Consider the following 18,906-nt stretch of genomic DNA (forward strand, 5'->3'; position numbering starts at 1 on the left):
GGATCGCATGGCCGGCTACCAATATCTTGTGGCACACGTGAATGGATAGGAAAACTCATCGGCAAATGCAGGGATCCCAGCGAGTCACTACCGCATGCGCAAACACGCATTTTGAAAGCGCAAACAAGGAAAAAATTCCGCTACGCCACAGATCGCGGATTTTTGGGCAATTCCACGTTCTCTGCAGAATTGCTAAAATTCCACAAATTCCACAAGGGGAGCGGAATTTACCGCCCAGGCCTATTGAAAAGACAAGACAGGCGCTATGGTAAGCTTTATTTACACTTCCAGCACATGGGACAAGCCGGCAGCAACTGCCTTCCATGGAATGTCCCAATCACCCCCTGGAACTCCTGCCATGCTCCAACTCTTGTAACATGAGCATTGGAATGGTGGCAGGGGAGTCCCCAAAACATCCATCTTCCTTCCAAGATACACACAAAGAACAAAAGTACTGTGGTATACAAATCTCGAGTGAAATGCACAATAACTAGTTATAGGAACATGCATAAAACAAACCTTAAAACTGCAGTAAACCAACGTGCCAAAAGGATGCACATAGACTAGTTACATGAAATGGAAATAATAAACCCAAAATGAAAGGAACCATACCATTCCGGTAACATACGTGTGTAAATTAACTTTTTAAATACTGTGCACGGAGTGGAACACATACCATACGGAGTGGAACAAACTACATCACAAAATCATTGAACTTCTGAGGAACACACCTTTCTTGCCTTGAATTAGGGTGCCACTCAGGAACACTGGAGCTGTCATATGCAGCTACAGAGGAGTTTGGCTCTGGTTCACCCCTCAGCCGTCACCTACCCAGCCGGACGTCGGACACTGTTTTCCTCATCTCCCCGTTGTGTTTCCTACCCCCGCCCTGCCTCTTCCCTCTATTAGTCTTTGTCTACCTCCCCAGTTCCTTTCCTGCCCCCCCACCAAATCTCTCTCCCCTTGCCTGTTCTTCTTCTTTCTAATATTTATTCTATGCTTTGGTAACTCATGTAACTACGTTCCTTGCAACTGATGTAACTTTGTAGCTATGTTCTGAAACAATGCTCTTCCTCGTGTAAAGCGCTCTGATACCTCAGAGTCTGGCCAGCGCTATATAAAACTTTTCAAATAAATAAAAATAAACAGTAGCAGACTCCACCAGCCCCTGAGGCCACCCCATCCCCGTTCTTTCACACACATAATCAGCTTAGGACTTGGATACCACTATCACCTTGCTTCTGTTCCACCCTTTACCATTCTCCAAAATCACAACTCCATGCCTTACCTCATCTACACAATGAGGTGGTGAGAACCTAGACTGGCCCTTATGGACATGCCTGGGAATTAGCATCTTCATCAAATCACCAGCTTGAACTTTACAATCCCTACTGTTGCTCCCTTTCAAAGCATACTTCTCTTGCCCACATTTGCGCATATCCAGAGCACCACTAACTTTCACCCCTCAACTCACTCCTGTTCATTTATTCCCTGTTCAGGCGTGAACCAGCCACTCTGCCTCTCAACAAGGAAAAAGGTGATATACCAGTCCTAACATGTGGGGTGGTTCTCAAAGCCCACAACCTGTCCTTCACAGCTCCTTCACAATTTGTGCCTTTAACTAGGGCTAACTGGAGTTGGTCCCTCGCCACACGGTTCACTTTCTCAACACGTTTGTTTCTGCGGGGATGGTACAATGATGTCCTTATTTGCTTGATACCATTAGATTTCAAAAATTCCCTAATTTCTCTAGGCACTAATTGACTACCATTGTCGGTCACTAATTCTTCCGGAAAACCCTCTCTTATGAAGGTATCTTGGAAAAAATGAGTGATTGTTCTACAATTTAAACTAGTGACACATTATTAACTCTGTCCACTTAGACATGTAGTCAACCAACACCAAGGCATATTTAGGCGAACTACCTAACACCCCAAAAGGACCAGACACATCGAACGCCAACTTGTACCAAGGTACTCCATTACTGAGTACAGGAATGCTAAGAAGCGTCACGGTGACCTGTGACTTATCACTCAATACACACGCACTATACTCCCTCACACAATGTTCAACAGCTCTGTCCATTCCCTGTCACCAAATCCCCCTCTCCTGCGGCAATTCATTTCACGCATTCCAACATGACCTTCGAGTGCCAACTCCACCACTTTTCACCAAATTTCCATAGGAACCACGAGCCGTTCATATCTCAATGAAATACCATTTACGATGGATAACTCGTTTACAGATCTCCAATACGGAACCAAATCCTCCTTCATACCGTGTGCACTTGGACATGTATCCGTGACACATTTCATCACATCCTGCAACACTCTGTCTCTGGAGTGTTGCCATTCTTCTTCAGTCAACATCCCTGAAGTGACCACATTCACTGCACATATAAATTCCACATTTTCATTTTTACCACTTTCTACTATCGGTAACCTAGAAAGACAGTCAGCTGCAAAATTCCGGACCCCGGCACATTTTGCAATTTGTACTGGTATTTTTGCATTCGGTACTGCCATTTAGCAATACATGGGGTTGCTCTACCACCATTGAGAGCAAACAAATCTACCAGTGGCTTATGGTCAGTGCATAAAATGAATTGGCTCCACCAAACAAAATATCTAAAGTACTGCACACAGATATCTCAGCTCATTGCTTAATTCCCTCTGGTGATAGACACGACATGTCAAGTGTGGTAAAGACAGCAGCTCCCTTTAAGGTGCACAATAACTCATTGATATTAGGGAGTGGCTGGCGGTCTACACAGATACTTGAATTAAGGTCACGCAAATACGCACACAAATGTAAGGATCTGTATCATTTCTATGCCAACACAACTGGGGCCAACCAATCCGAACTCTCAATGGATTTGATGATCTCTAAGTCACAGAGTTTTTGCAATTCCAGCTTAAGTTCTTCCCTCAAATTGATGGGCACATGCCGCATCTTGTGTACCTTTGACTTGGCATTCTTACAGGTGATCTGTAAAAACTTTAGGATAAGTACTAGTATATTTATTCTCAACCATATTACATACATCCACATTACATATTTCTAACAGACGTTGTATAGATAACGTAAACTCTGGATGATTAGGACCAAGAATTATGTCCAAATCCCCTCGATCATTCCTCCCTAAGAGATTGGACCCTTCTTTGGCTACATGCAAAGTACCATTCACCTTTTTGTTCTCCAAACCTAAGGTGGCATCAAATTTTCCTATCACCTCCATCCTTTTTCCCCCATTTGTAAAAATTTGATGTGCGGCTCCTGGAGGTGAGGAACAATTAAATTGGCAAATTCTGATTTGCCAATCAAAGTGAATGGTGAACTAGAATTCACCATAACTCTCAACTTGGATACATTAATGGTAATACCACACACCTGTGGTTTCCCCCTCTTAGCCTAACACATGGACACCTCATGGTTTGCAATTCCACTTTTGCCTGGGTCAGACAACAATAATATTACATTTTCCTCATCCTCAGATGTGTCTTCCTCTACAGACTTCACCACAAGAGCACTGAAATCCTTTCAATATGATCTGCTAATTTTTGAAAAGTAACCCTTTTTCCCACACCTAAAACATTTCTGGTTAACAGCAGGGCAATTTTTATACGAGCTTACATGCCATCCACTACCACACCTAAAACATGGCACGTCTGCCTAGTCACTTTGTACTCTGCCACTGCACCGATTGGCAATGGAGTATGATTTGTCCATTGAAGGTTTGACTCAACTCCTTCATACAATGCTCAGAATGCTCTATACTCCTAGCAATTGTTAATGCAGTTTCCAAACTGGGATCTGCCGCGGGCAACAGTCTTTCCTGAATTTTGCGATTGTTCATTTTTTCAATTAATTGGTCATTTGTTGAGATCCCTATAATTGCATGTTATGGTCAATTTACACTATGCTGCCATAAAATCATTAATGGGTTCACCTGGTGCTTGAGAGTGCCAGAACAACAATTTCCTGGGGTTGAACCTTTTGTGTAAAGTATATATAACCGAAGCATATTCACCCATTACCTCATGATGTCCGTCTTCCCCGGACCCTACATGTACCATCACAATTTCCAAAGGAAGAGTTTTGAGAATGTTGCTGCCCTCAGATCCAAGATTGTAAAGTAATAACGCTTTCTTCTTCTTCTTAGATGTAAGAGAATCACCATCCATGATTTCCAAATAGGATTTGAAGGTCTCAAGCCTTGCTCCCGGGGCTGCCCAAAATGGTGGTGGCGCAGCCACTTTATCCGTGAGTCTAACTCCTTATGCTGCTCCCCCCAAAAAAAGAATGTTTATTTTCCGATAAATCTTATTTTTATTTTTATTTTTTTAATGCACTAAAATGGTTGACAATGTATATTCCCTAAGCCGCTCCTCTTTTCCTTCTTTTATATGACCAGTTGGCCCTATCCCTAATGCGGCCACTGATGCAGACTTTATTTACCAGAAGACTGAGTGCCTGTCGCCGTAACAGACACCGTGTGATAGCCAAACCACTCCTTTTAAAGATGGCTGCCGGATAAACCAAAAACAATCGCCTTTACTTGCCAGCAGAAGGTGGGCCTATCTTCATTGCTGACACGCGCTAGAATCTGGTTAGCGGTGCAGATAGCATGGCCGGTCTGATGCTGTTGGAACTGCGTGACAAACACACATGAGATCTCTGCAGGTCCGCCCACAACCCAGAAGAGCTCAGCACGTCCAACAGGCTGAGATTTAATAAACTAAGGGACAGATGTACGACCGTTTTTTGTGGTTGCAAATGGGAATTTGGCCCGTTTGCGACCGCAAAATAGGTCAGCCCCATGTACAAACCATATCTTACGAGTCGCTAATTTATTAGTGACTCGCAAAATATGGTTTGAGACTTATTAGGAAGCGGCGTGCCACCGGAGTCATTTCCTAATAGTGAGTGTCACACATATGTATGATTGTTTTGCAACTGTATTTGCTGTCGAAAAACACTCGCAGTTTACCTCCCTTTTCAAAAGGGTGGCAAGCCACTCGCAAACGGGAAGGGGTCCTCAGGGGACCCCTTCCCCTTTGTGAATGGGTGCGAAAATATTTTTTAAGAGCAGACATTGGTCCCAGAGACCATTGCCTGCCCTTAAAAAACTAAACTGAAAAGTTTCATTTTTCGTTTTTAAATGCATCCTGTAAATACATCCTTTATTGCAAAAGCAGTCACAGACATGGTGGTCTGCTGACCCCAGCAGGCCACCATCCCTGTGAGTGCTGACCATTCCCAATGGGGTCGCAAATTGCACCTGCCTCGTGAATATTGATGAGGCATGCAATTTGCGACCTCATTGGGAATCACAAACAGTGTCTGAGACACTTTTGTACATTGTACAAGTCGCAAATTGCAAGTCGCAATTTGACGCAATTTGCAACTTGCTAAATGAAAGCGTCATACATCTAAATTTTCCCCTAACGACTGTACATGAATTCTCGTACCCTCTAGCAGTGCGTAGGAGGCACCTGGACGGCGGAACCGATGATACCATAGGCAGCTCTTCTGGAGTCACATGCGGAAAGCGGAGCAGAATACGAGGATGGCCTGCCTCACACTGGGTCCACCAGGTGCTGGGTCATCGCCACTGAAAAGACGAGACAGGCGCTCGTATGGTAAGCTTTATTTACACTTTCAGCACAGGGGACAAGCCGGCAGCAACTGCCTCCCATGGAATGTCCCACTTACCCTCCGCAACTCATGACATACTCAGACTCTCATGCCATTGGAACGGTGGCAGGCGAGTTCCCAGCAGATACCCATCGCCTAACGTGCTTCCCTGCCTCGTGAAGGCTATCAGGTGAATGTATGAAGTTACAACGCATATATTTACAATGCATGCCTTCACAATGCAGTTTTTACATCGCAACATCCTTTACAACGCATTCTTTTACCTAGCATGCCATTACATTGCATTTTCAGAAACTACCTTTACAACGCATTCCATTACATCGCATTATGCCTTTACAATGCATACCATTACATTGCATTTAAAGATAAGTATTGGATAGTATAGGGGTAATAATTAATATTCTTACTCCAGTGAGTGCAACAGTAGGGTAAGTGTTGGATAGTGTAAGGGTACTATGCGTTGTAATGGTATGCGTTGTAATGACTTGCGATGTAATGCCTGCGTTGTAGTGACATGCATTGTAATGACATGCGTTGTAGTGACATGCAATGTAATGGCTGCGTTGTAATGACATGCGATGTGAAGGATGTTGCGATGTAATGACTGTTATGTAAAGGATATTACGATGTAATGACTGTTATGTAAAGGTAGTGCGATGTAATGACTGCGTTGTAAAGGTTGTTTCCCCTACCAGGCACTATATAAATCCAACTACAGTGTGATTCCATAGATTTGTTACAGAGCATATGTTTAGAGTCTCCGGTATGCCTTTGTTGGACATCTCACAAGTTCATCAGGCATGTGCGTGTTGGACAACAATAGTTATGTGTATTGGTTTCTTGTTGGACAGCATTCATGACTCACTCAAGTATGCACCACTTCAACAGTACAAGGAAAGTAACTCAAATACGGGCCTGTTGGACAATAGAGTGTATGTTAGTGTTTTATTTATGTAACTCTGTGAGTGCCCAGCTCATTCTCTTTTTGGACAGCATTCAGTGTGTTTTACTTCTCTTATTGGCAGCATTGGGTAGGCATTTCAGTTATTTTCTCATTTGACTGCATTTAGTAGGCGTTTATTATTTTCCTTTTGGACAGCATTAGGTAAGTGTTGAAGTTAGTTTCTTGCTGGATGGCATTAGGAGACTGACTTAGTTATTTTCTTGTTGGGCAGCAGTTAGTGTTTGCTATTTCCTTTCTAGACAGCACTGGTTATGCACCACAGTTATTTTCTTGCTAGACAGCATTACCAAAGGGGATGATGGACGGAGCACTTGAGCAAATCAAACACTCACCCCCAGTCAACTGATCTGTGTTTAATCCATCACCATTCTTTAGCCCACTCCGCCATCCCAGTTCAGACATGGCCATATGCAAATCAGTCTGACCCAGTGCCTCATGGGAACAGTCCAGCCCGAACTGCCAAGCCATGTCTTCCCTGGACCAGAAACAAGCTTCCGAGGACCGGTTTCGGATTCATAATCCTCATCAGCCAGGCTATCTTGAATCCAGTGGCAAAGTTAGCAAGGGACTCACGTCTGAGCATACCCTGCCACACTTAAGGCGAACAAAGCGACACCAAAGGGGATGATGGACGGAGCGTTTGAGCAAATCAAACACTCACCCCCCAGTCACCTGATCTGGGTTTAATCCATCACCCGTTGGTACAGCATTAAGCGAACTACTCAGTTATTTTCTTGTTGAACAGCATTCAATGGTGTTATTTTCATGTTGGACAGCACAAGGTGTCTGGTTTAGTTTCTTGTTGGACAGTATTTACTGAGCTACCTTTACTTCTTGGAAAGCATTAAGCGCTGGCCTCCAGCATGGGTTTATAGGACGCCATTCACTAATTTTGGTTACTTTCTTTTTGGACAGGGAGAAGTGTGGCTCAATGGTTAGAGTGGCAGACCCTGATGCAGAGGTCTAGACCGGGACCAGGGTTCAAATCCCTGCCTCGGCGGGTCTTGGGCTCAAAAATTCCACTGACCTGATAATTCTCACCTTGGTGCCTATTCTAAGCATGGGTCCCACTCTGCAACTCTGGGCAATAGCTTGCTTAATCTCCACAACGGCCCCCACAACGCTAAGGATTCCTGGCCTCCACCTTGGGGGTGCCCAGGAGTGGACACCTAAAAAGGGAAAGCCAGGATGGGTTCCACAGCGGTATTCGTACAAGCACCTTGAGACCCTTGCGGGTGAGTAGTGCGCTATACAAGTATCAATTTATTTATTTATTTACAATTTTATTTATTTATTTTATTTTATTTTATTTATTTATTTTATTTTAAGAGTTTTATATAGCGCTGGCTAGACCCGGAGGTATCAGAGCGCTTTACATGAGAATCAACAATGTAACATAAAAAGTTTAAATGAGGTTCTGTTTTTTTGTGGACATTTGCTGGCTGCATCAAGAGAATCAGTCAAGATCCTCGTATTCACTTTTACGCCCCCCCATATCCAAGCGTTAAAAGACTTTTAACCAAACCCAACACAACTCCTAAAATAAATGAAGGAGGCTGCGAGGAGGCAGGGTTCCCTGGCAGTCGCGAGCACGATCTGCTGGAAACAATGCTCCCCGGCTGCAACCTTTCCAGCTTTCCCTGCTCGTCTGAGTCACCGCGGCGAGGTAATCGCTGCTCTATAGAACCGGGCACGAGCGGCCCACTGCTGCCTCTTGCCGCCTCCTCCACACTCTCCCACTTTCACATTGCACGTTTCCTGTATGTTCCTCGCTCGGCCCACTTCCGGCCGCGCGCCTAACATGGCAGGGCTTCCTGTATCCTCCTGCCTTCACTCCCGAGGGAAGTCTCGGAGCTCCAGGGCCCTTCTAGGGCTGCCTTCAGTCAACCTGGGCTGCTGTGGGCGATTTATTTTTAGTTTGGCTGGTGGGTGGCACTTTTGTATGCACTGACCAGCGTGACACCGCTTTCACTGACCACCAGGAAAGTAAAAACCATGCCCGGGCAGCGGATTCACATCACGAGCACTGCTTCCGGTGATCACCCCCCCCCCCCCTTCACATGCAGAGGTTGAAGTGGGCAGGGTCTGTTGGGAACGACGTCTCCAGTCTTTTTTGAACGTTACAATAACAGTTCCCAAACTTTTGTTCAAAAAACGACCATTCCAGATAAGGCTGCCCTTCAGCATTGCACCCCGGGGCACAGTCCCCAGACTCTTGTTGTGCACTCTGTATATATATAACAAAACAAATGCCAACGTGCACTGCGATGTATATGAAACTCAATGTTCTAGCAATGTCCCTGATTCTTCAGCATTGCACCCGGGGGCACAGTGCCCATAACCTTTGTTGTGCACTCGGTGTATATATATAACAAAACAAATGCCAACGTGCACTGGGATGTATATGAAATTCAATGTTGTACCAATGTCCCTGATTCACCCAGGGCACAGGGCTCATGCACACCTTCGCCCCCCCCCCCCCCTGCCAGGGCCATCGCTGGCACCTGTGGCTGCACACCTGGCGCGCGCGGCCTGAGATCGGATGGGCACAGATGCCTCCCTCCTCTTCCACGCACCCCCCGCGGGCACGTGACACATCCCTGGGCCCAGACCCAGCTCCGCCGCCCCCACCCGCACCTGGCCAATCGGCTGCAGCGGGGAAGAGCTCACCAGCCTCATCGACGGACTACTTCCGGGTCGAGGGCTCCCGGCGGCGCGCCTGTCAGCATGGCCCAGGGGCGCGCGCGCTCTCGGGGAGCAGAGGAGGAAGGCAGGCCCTGACTGGGCAAGATGGGGGTGGGAGGAAGAGAAAAAGGAAGGAACAAGAAACCAGGGGCTCTCAGGACTAGAGGAGAGATAAGGGACTGAGAGGGGGCAAGCCAGGGGGTGAAACAGGCCATCTCTGGACCAGAAGCCACTGGGGTTAAGGGAAAGAGGGGGAGCTGAGAGCAGACCCTCTCAGGCCCATGGAAGACCAGGTAACACTCGCCTCAGAGCCCCTCCAGAGCAGAAACCAGGGGCTCTCAGGACTAGAGGAGAGATAAGGGACTGAGAGGGGGCAAGCCAGGGGGTGAAACAGGCCATCTCTGGACCGGAAACCACTGGGGTTCAGGGAAAGAGGGGGAGCTGAGAGCAGACCCGCTCAGGCCCATGGAAGACCAGGTAACACTCGCCTCAGAGCCCCTTCAGACTAGGGGCAGAGAGGAGGAAGCCCCTGGAGACCAGAGACGGTGGGGTAGCTCAGAGCAGGCCCTCGTGCGCCCACACTCTCACAGCCAGATGTTTAGGGGAGTCTGAGAAACACAAGGAACAGGACTGGGAGCAGAGGAGGCTGCTTCAGGACCTGGTGTAGATGGGATCACGGCAACCGGGCCCGGGCAGGTCCATTATGCATAAAGAGTTCGGTGGGTGTGTGACCCGGACCAGGGGGAGGCCCCTTCAGCTCTAGGAGCTATATGCAAAAAGAACAATTGATGGAAAGAAAGCAGAACAATGTCTTACATTCACCCCAGTAGAGAGACCTGGGCCTAAATCCATCGTTTTTTTGCTCACCATGCCATTCCAGTTTGGACCCAGCCATATGCAAATCAGTCTTGACCCTGGGCCCAAGGGGAGCAGTCCAACCCAAACTGCCAGGCCAGGTCCTCGTTGGACTGGAAACAAGCATACTAGGACGGTTTCGGGCTTTCAGCCCTCATCAGCCAGAATAGCTTGACTCTAGTCGAATGGAGAGCACGGGACCCACGTCTGGGCATACCCGTCCCACTCGGTGTGACAAATGCAAAAAGAACAATTGATGGACAGAATGCAGAACAATGTCATACATTCACTCCAGTACAGAGATCTGGGCCTAAATCCATCGTTTTTTTGCTCACCATGCCATTCCAGTTTAGACCCAGCCATATGCAAATCAGCCTTGACCCTGCGCCCAATGGGAACAGGAGCTATATGGGCTTATGGCGGGTCTCAGAAGGTCCACTACCGGGCCCTTCGTGACTAGTAACTAGGTGGGCTCATACCAAGACCCCGTAGGGTCTAGGAGCAGGTTTTTTCTGGTCTAGGAGCTAGTTTGGTTAATCACAAGTCCCAGCAGGATCCGGAGCATGTTCCTTCAGATGTAGGAGGTAGGTGGACTTATGGTAAGTCTCAGCAAGACCAGAGACCAGTCCCTTGAGGACTGGGAGCTAGGTGGGCTTGTATCAAGCCTCTGTAGGGTCTAGGAACAGATGCCTTCTGGTCTAGGGGGCCGAGGGCATGGAAAGGGGTGTGGCAGGGTCTCTGGGGCAGAGGTGTCCCAAACATTGTAGGTCAGTCCCACTGAGGGAGATGTCTCATGCAGTGCAGCTTTAGTTCCATGGAGAGAGGAGACTCATGCAGAGAGGGGTCAGCGTGGAGACAACCGTAGAGCGGGTTCAGTACCATGGACAGAGGGGGCAAAGCGGGTTCAGTACCATGGACAGAGGAGGCGGAGGGGGCTCAGTACCATGGACAGAGGAGGCAGAGCGGGTTCAGTACCATGGACAGAGGAGGCAGGGTTCAGTACCATGGACAGAGGAGGCAGAGCGGGTTCAGTACCATGGACAGAGGAGGCGGAGGGGGTTCAGTACCATGGACAGAGGAGGCAGAGCGGGTTCAGTACCATGGACAGAGGAGGCAGAGCGGGTTCAGTACCATTGACAGAGGCGGCAGAGCGGGTTCAGTACCATGGACAGAGGAGGCAGGATTCAGTACCATGGACAGAGGAGGCAGAGCGGGTTCAGTACCATGGACAGAGTGGGCGGAGGGGGTTCAGTACCATGGACAGAGGAGGAGGAGGGGGTTCAGTACCATGGACAGAGGAGGCAGGGTTCAGTACCATGGACAGAGGAGGCAGAGCGGGTTCAGTACCATGGACAGAGGAGGCAGAGCGGGTTCAGTACCATGGACAGAGGAGGAAGAGCGGGTTCAGTACCATGGACAGAGGAGGCAGAGCGGGTTCAGTACCATTGACAGAGGCGGCAGAGCGGGTTCAGTACCATGGACAGAGGAGGCAGGGTTCAGTACCATGGACAGAGGAGGCAGAGCGGGTTCAGTACCATGGACAGAGGGGGCGGAGGGGGTTCAGTACCATGGACAGAGGAGGAGGAGGGGGTTCAGTACCATGGACAGAGGAGGCAGGGTTCAGTACCATGGACAGAGGAGGCAGAGCGGGTTCAGTACCATGGACAGAGGGGGCGGAGGGGGTTCAGTACCATGGACAGAGGAGGTGGAGGGGGTTCAGTACCATGGACAGAGGAGGCAGGGTTCAGTACCATGGACAGAGGAGGCAGAGCAGGTTCAGTACCATGGACAGAGGGGGCGGAGGGGATTCAGTACCATGGAGAGAGGAGGCAGAGTTCAGTACCATGGACAGAGGAGGCAGAGAGGGTTCAGTACCATGGACAGAGGAGGGAGAGCGGTTTCAGTACCATGGAGAGAGGAGGCAGAGCGGGTTCAGTAACATGGACAGAGGAGGCAGAGCAGGTTCAGTACCATGAACAGAGGAGGCAGAGCAGGTTCAGTACCATGGACAGAGGAGGCAGAGCAGGTTCAAGAACACTAGGGTGGAGCTCAAGCAGTTCAGTGCCAGGCCCAGTGAAAACACTGACACTGCTGGGTCAGTAAAGTGATGAGAGGAAAGCACTGCTGGCTACATACCAAGGAGAGAGACAGGAACTGCTAGCTACATACAAGGAGAGAGACAGGCACTGCTGGCTACACACCATGGAGAGATACAGGCACTGCTAGCTACATTCCATGAAGAGAGACAGGCACTGCTGGCAACATACCAAGGAGAGAGACAGGCACTGCTGGCAACATACCAAGGAGAGAGACAGGCACTGCTGGCTACATACCAAGGAGAGAGACAGGCACTGCTAGCTACATTCCACGGAGAGAGACAGGCACTGCTAGCTACATACAAGGAGAGAGACAGGCACTGATGGCTCAGGACAGTGGTAAGAAACAGGCACTGCTGGCTAAGGACAGCAGTAAGAAGCAGGCACTGCTGGCTCAGGACAGCGGTAAGAAGCAGGCACTGCTGGCTCAGGACAGCGGTAAGAAGCAGGCACTGCTGGCTCAGTACAGTGGTAAGAGACAGGTACTGCTGGCTTAGTACACTGGTAAGGAGCAGGCACTTCTGGTTCAGTACAGTGGTAAGGAGCAGGCACTTCTTGTTCAGTACAGTGGTAAGGAGCAGGCACTGCCGGCTTAGTACAGCAGTAAAAAGCAGGCATTGCTGGCTCAGTAGAGGGGTAAGAAGCCGGCACTGCCAGCTCAATACAGTGGTATGATGCAGGCACTGCCGGCTCAATACGGTAGTATGACGCAGGCACAAACAGCTCAGTACAATGGTAAGAAGCAGGCACTGCCGGCTCAGTACAGTGGTAAGACGCATGCACGGCCGGCTCAGTACAGTGGTAAGAAGCAGGCAATGCCGGCTGAGTACAGTGGTAAGACGCATGCACAGCCGGCTCAGTACAGTGGTAAGAAGCAGGCACTGCCAGCTCAGTACAGTGGTAAGAAGCAGGCACTGCCGGCTCAGTACAGTGGTAAGACGCAGGCACAGCTGGATCAGTACAGTGGTAAGGAGCAGGCATTGCTGACTAAGTACAGTGGTAAGACGCAGGCACAGCCGGCTCAGTACAGTTGTAAGACGCAGGCACAGCCATCTCAGTACAGTGGTAAGACACAGGCACAGCCGGCTCAGTACAGTTGTAAGACGCAGGCACAGCCGTCTCAGTACAGTGGTAAGAAGCAGGCACAGTCGGCTCAGTACAGTGGTAAGACGCAGGCACAGCCGGCTCAGTACAGTGGTAAGACACAGGCATGGCTGGCTTAGTACAGTGGTAAGACGCAGGCACTGCCGGCTCAGTGCAGTGGTAAGACGCAGGCACAGCCGGCTCAGTACAGTGGTAAGAAGCAGGCACTGCCAGCTCAGTACAGTGGTAAGAAGCAGGCACTGCCGGCTCAGTACAGTGGTAAGAACAGGCACTGCCGGCTCAGTACAGTGGTAAGACGCAGGCACAGCTGGATCAGTACAGTGGTAAGGAGCAGGCATTGCTGACTTAGTACAGTGGTAAGACGCAGGCACAGCCGGCTCAGTACAGTTGTAAGACGCAGGCACAGCCGGCTCAGTACAGTTGTAAGACGCAGGCACAGCCGTCTCAGTACAGTGGTAAGATGCAGGCACATCCGGCTCAGTACAGCGGTAAGACACAGGCATGGCTGGCTAAGTACAGTGGTAAGACGCAGGCACTGCCGGCTCAGTACAGTGGTAAGACGCATGCACAGCCGGCTCAGTGCAGTGGTAAGAAGCAGGCACTGCCAGCTCAGTGCAGTGGTAAGAAGCAGGCACTGCCGGCCCAGTACAGTGGTAAGAAGCAGGCACTGCCGGCTCAGTACAGTGGTAAGACGCAGGCACAGCTGGATCAGTACAGTGGTAAGGAGAAGGCATTGCTGACTAAGTACAGTGGTAAGACGCAGGCACAGCCGTCTCAGTACAGTTGTAAGACGCAGGCACAGCCATCTCAGTACAGTGGTAAGACACAGGCACAGCCGGCTCAGTACAGTTGTAAGACGCAGGCACAGCCGGCTCAGTACAGAGGTAAGACGCAGGCACAGCCGGCTCAGGACAGCGGTAGGACACAGGCACGGCTGGCTTAGTACAGTGGTAAGACACAGGCACTGCCGGCTCAGTACAGTGGTAAGCTGGGCAGTGCAGGTTCACATTCCGGGCAGAGGAAGCTGGCCAGGGCAGGTATAGGGCCCTGAACATGGGAAGCGGGGGCAGAGAGGTGCAGTGGGAGCTGGCTGGGGCAGGTGTAGGTCCCTGAGCATGGGAAGCAGGGCAGAGAGGTGCAGTGGGAGCTGGCTGGGGCAGGTGTAGGGCCCTGAGCATGGGAAGCAGGGCAGAGAGGTGCAGTGCCCGGGCAGTGGGAGCTGGCTGGGGCAGGTATAGGGCCCTGAGCATGGGAAGCGGGGCAGAGAGGTGCAGTGCCCGGGCAGTGGGAGCTGGCTGAGGCAGGTATAGGGCCCTGAGCATGGGAAGCGGGGGCAGAGAGGGGCAGTGCCCGGGCAGTGGGAGCTGGCTGGGGCAGGTATAGGGCCCTGAGCATGGGAAGCGGGGCAGAGAGGTGCAGTGCCCGGGCAGTGGGAGCTGGCTGGGGCAGGTATAGGGCCCTGAGCATGGGAAGCGGGGCAGAGAGGTGCAGTGCCCGGGCAGTGGGAGCTGGCTGGGGCAGGTATAGGGCCCTGAGCATGGGAAGCGGGGCAGAGAGGTGCAGTGCCCGGGCAGTGGGAGCTGGCTGGGGCAGGTATAGGGCCCTGAGCATGGGAAGCGGGGGCAGAGAGGGGCAGTGCCCGGGCAGTGGGAGCTGGCTGGGGCAGGTATAGGGCCCTGAGCATGGGAAGCGGGGCAGAGAGGTGCAGTGCCCGGGCAGTGGGAGCTGGCTGGGGCAGGTATAGGGCCCTGAGCATGGGAAGCGGGGCAGAGAGGTGCAGTGCCCGGGCAGTGGGAGCTGGCTGGGGCAGGTATAGGGCCCTGAGCATGGGAAGCGGGGGCAGAGAGGGGCAGTGCCCGGGCAGTGGGAGCTGGCTGGGGCAGGTATAGGGCCCTGAGCATGGGAAGCGGGGCAGAGAGGTGCAGTGCCCGGGCAGTGGGAGCTGGCTGGGGCAGGTATAGGGCCCTGAGCATGGGAAGCGGGGCAGAGAGGTGCAGTGCCCGGGCAGTGGGAGCTGGCTGGGGCAGGTATAGGGCCCTGAGCATGGGAAGCGGGGGCAGAGAGGGGCAGTGCCCGGGCAGTGGGAGCTGGCTGGGGCAGGTATAGGGCCCTGAGCATGGGAAGCGGGGCAGAGAGGTGCAGTGCCCGGGCAGTGGGAGCTGGCTGGGGCAGGTATAGGGCCCTGAGCATGGGAAGCGGGGCAGAGAGGTGCAGTGCCTGGGCAGTGGGAGCTGGCTGGGGCAGGTATAGGGCCCTGAGCATGGGAAGCGGGGCAGAGAGGTGCAGTGCCCGGGCAGTGGGAGCTGGCTGGGGCAGGTATAGGGCCCTGAGCATGGGAAGCGGGGGCAGAGAGGGGCAGTGCCCGGGCAGTGGGAGCTGGCTGGGGCAGGTATAGGGCCCTGAGCATGGGAAGCGGGGCAGAGAGGTGCAGTGCCCGGGCAGTGGGAGCTGGCTGGGGCAGGTATAGGGCCCTGAGCATGGGAAGCGGGGGCAGAGAGGTGCAGTGCCCGGGCAGTGGGAGCTGGCTGGGGCAGGTATAGGGCCCTGAGCATGGGAAGCGGGGCAGAGAGGTGCAGTGCCCGGGCAGTGGGAGCTGGCTGGGGCAGGTATAGGGCCCTGAGCATGGGAAGCGGGGCAGAGAGGTGCAGTGACCGGGCAGAGGGAGCTGGCTGGGGCAGGTGTAGGGCCCTGAGCATGGGAAGCGGGGCAGAGAGGTGCAGTGCCCGGGCAGTGGGAGCTGGCTGGGGCAGGTACAGGGCCCTGAGCATGGGAAGCGGGGGCAGTGCCCGGGCAGTGGGAGCTGGCTGGGGCAGGTATAGGGCCCTGAGCATGGGAAGCGGGGGCAGAGAGGGGCAGTGCCCGGGCAGTGGGAGCTGGCTGGGGCAGGTATAGGGCCCTGAGCATGGGAAGCGGGGCAGAGAGGTGCAGTGCCCGGGCAGAGGGAGCTGGCTGGGGCAGGTGTAGGGCCCTGAGCATGGGAAGCGGGGCAGAGAGGTGCAGTGCCCGGGCAGTGGGAGCTGGCTGGGGCAGGTATAGGGCCCTGAGCATGGGAAGCGGGGGCAGTGCCCGGGCAGTGGGAGCTGGCTGGGGCAGGTATAGGGCCCTGAGCATGGGAAGCGGGGGCAGAGAGGGGCAGTGCCCGGGCAGTGGGAGCTGGCTGGGGCAGATATAGGGCCCTAGCATGGGAAGCGGGGCAGAGAGGTGCAGTGCCCGGGCAGAGGGAGCTGGCTGGGGCAGGTGTAGGGCCCTGAGCATGGGAAGCGGGGAAGAGAGGTGCAGTGCCCGGGCAGTGGGAGCTGGCTGGGGCAGGTACAGGGCCCTGAGCATGGGAAGCGGGGCAGAGAGGTGCAGTGCCCGGGCAGTGGGAGCTGGCTGGGGCAGGTGTAGGGCCCTGAGCATGGGAAGCGGGGCAGAGAGGTGCAGTGCCCGGGCAGTGGGAGCTGGCTGGGGCAGGTACAGGGCCCTGAGCATGGGAAGCGGGGCAGAGAGGTGCAGTGCCCGGGCAGTGGGAGCTGGCTGGGGCAGGTGTAGGGCCCTGAGCATGGGAAGCGGGGGCAGAGAGGGGCAGTGCCCGGGCAGTGGGAGCTGGCTGGAGCAGGTATAGGGCCCTGAGCATGGGAAGCGGGGCAGAGAGGTGCAGTGCCCGGGCAGTGGGAGCTGGCTGGGGCAGGTATAGGGCCCTGAGCATGGGAAGCGGGGCAGAGAGGTGCAGTGCCCGGGCAGTGGGAGCTGGCTGGGGCAGGTATAGGGCCCTGAGCATGGGAAGCGGGGGCAGAGAGGTGCAGTGCCCGGGCAGTGGGAGCTGGCTGGGGCAGGTATAGGGCCCTGAGCATGGGAAGCGGGGGCAGAGAGGGGCAGTGCCCGGGCAGTGGGAGCTGGCTGGGGCAGGTATAGGGCCCTGAGCATGGGAAGCGGGGCAGAGAGGTGCAGTGCCCGGGCAGTGGGAGCTGGCTGGGGCAGGTATAGGGCCCTGAGCATGGGAAGCGGGGGCAGAGAGGGGCAGTGCCCGGGCAGTGGGAGCTGGCTGGGGCAGGTATAGGGCCCTGAGCATGGGAAGCGGGGCAGAGAGGTGCAGTGCCCGGGCAGTGGGAGCTGGCTGGGGCAGGTATAGGGCCCTGAGCATGGGAAGCGGGGGCAGAGAGGTGCAGTGCCCGGGCAGTGGGAGCTGGCTGGGGCAGGTATAGGGCCCTGAGCATGGGAAGCGGGGGCAGAGAGGGGCAGTGCCCGGGCAGTGGGAGCTGGCTGGGGCAGGTATAGGGCCCTGAGCATGGGAAGCGGGGGCAGAGAGGGGCAGTGCCCGGGCAGTGGGAGCTGGCTGGGGCAGGTATAGGGCCCTGAGCATGGGAAGCGGGGGCAGAGAGGGGCAGTGCCCGGGCAGTGGGAGCTGGCTGGGGCAGGTATAGGGCCCTGAGCATGGGAAGCGGGGGCAGAGAGGGGCAGTGCCCGGGCAGTGGGAGCTGGCTGGGGCAGGTATAGGGCCCTGAGCATGGGAAGCGGGGGCAGAGAGGGGCAGTGCCCGGGCAGTGGGAGCTGGCTGGGGCAGGCTTAATTCAGTACACCGGACAGAGGCCTTAGAAGCACCTGACAGGTCTATCCCTTTTTGGTGGTGTCGAGGCTCTTTGGGGGGCTCTAAAGCTGTGGAGCGGGTCAGCCGAGTGTAGAATGGGTTACCATGGAAAAGCTGAGGGGGGGGGTTAACCAGAGGAGCTCCGCCCCCGAGAACCCCACACACACCTACCACAAGAGAAGGCACAACATGGCAAGGCGACCCCCCCACAAATGCAGCCACACGCAAAAGGAAAGCAGCGAAAGACCCCGCTGCATCCACAATCAAGAAGGGAGGGGGTGCAGGGGAGGGTGAGAAGTCCAAGGAAAGCCCCCACCCTCCCCCACACATGCCAAACCAAGCCCCCCCGCAGGACGCAGCCAGCCTACCTTGGTGGTCACAATGCAGAGACAGTCCATTGTCCGTCGGCGGGGAGAGGAGGCTGGCTGGCGGCGAGGTGGCACATCCGAGAGCCCTGCAGGAGCCCCCCGGCCTGGGCAAGCCTTCCTCGGCGCCTGGCAGTGCCCCCCGCGCGCTCACCTTCCCCGGGAGCAAGTGGTTTTGCAGGTCTCGGGAGGGGGTGGGGGAGTGAAGGGGAGGGGGACGTGTGTGTGAGAGAGAGAGAGAGCTGGACTGAGGCGAGGGAGAGAGACTGTGTGAGAGGTGCAGGGGAAGGAAGGAGGGAGGGGGAGCGCGGAGAGAGAGGGAGGGAGGGCAGGAAGAAGGGGAGGGGGGAGAGGAAGAAAGAAGAAGAAGAAGGCTGGGGGGAGGAAGGAAGGAAAGGCCGGAGGAGAGAGAGAGAGAGAGAGGGGCTCACGGGCACGGCGTGAGTGCAGGGTGCATGCAGAAGGAAGCCCTTGCTGGGTCTGACAGTGAGTAAGGAAGGGAGGCGGGGAGGAGGGAAGGAAGCAAGGAGGGAGGGGTGGAGGGAAAGAGGGAGAGAGGGGGTGGGAGCCGCGGAGCCCACGCGATGCTTCCTGGCATCGGAGATTCGGCCC

At 53.9% G+C, this 18,906-nt stretch overlaps 1 protein-coding gene across 1 annotated transcript in view; it reads right to left on the bottom strand.

Annotated features, from left to right (window-relative positions):
* DLG4 (discs large MAGUK scaffold protein 4) overlaps positions 1–18,565 on the bottom strand; it is a 740,755-nt gene extending 722,190 nt beyond the window's left edge. Inside the window, exon 1 of the mRNA XM_078671185.1 lies at positions 18,298–18,565. Coding sequence (XP_078527311.1) covers positions 18,298–18,327 — 30 coding nt within the window. The 5' untranslated portion in view covers positions 18,328–18,565. The remainder of the gene's footprint in view (positions 1–18,297) is intronic.
* Between the last annotated feature and the right edge of the window lie 341 nt (positions 18,566–18,906).

This window comes from Lissotriton helveticus, chromosome 12, assembly GCF_964261635.1.
Source record: "Lissotriton helveticus chromosome 12, aLisHel1.1, whole genome shotgun sequence".
Classification (NCBI taxonomy): domain Eukaryota; kingdom Metazoa; phylum Chordata; class Amphibia; order Caudata; family Salamandridae; genus Lissotriton; species Lissotriton helveticus.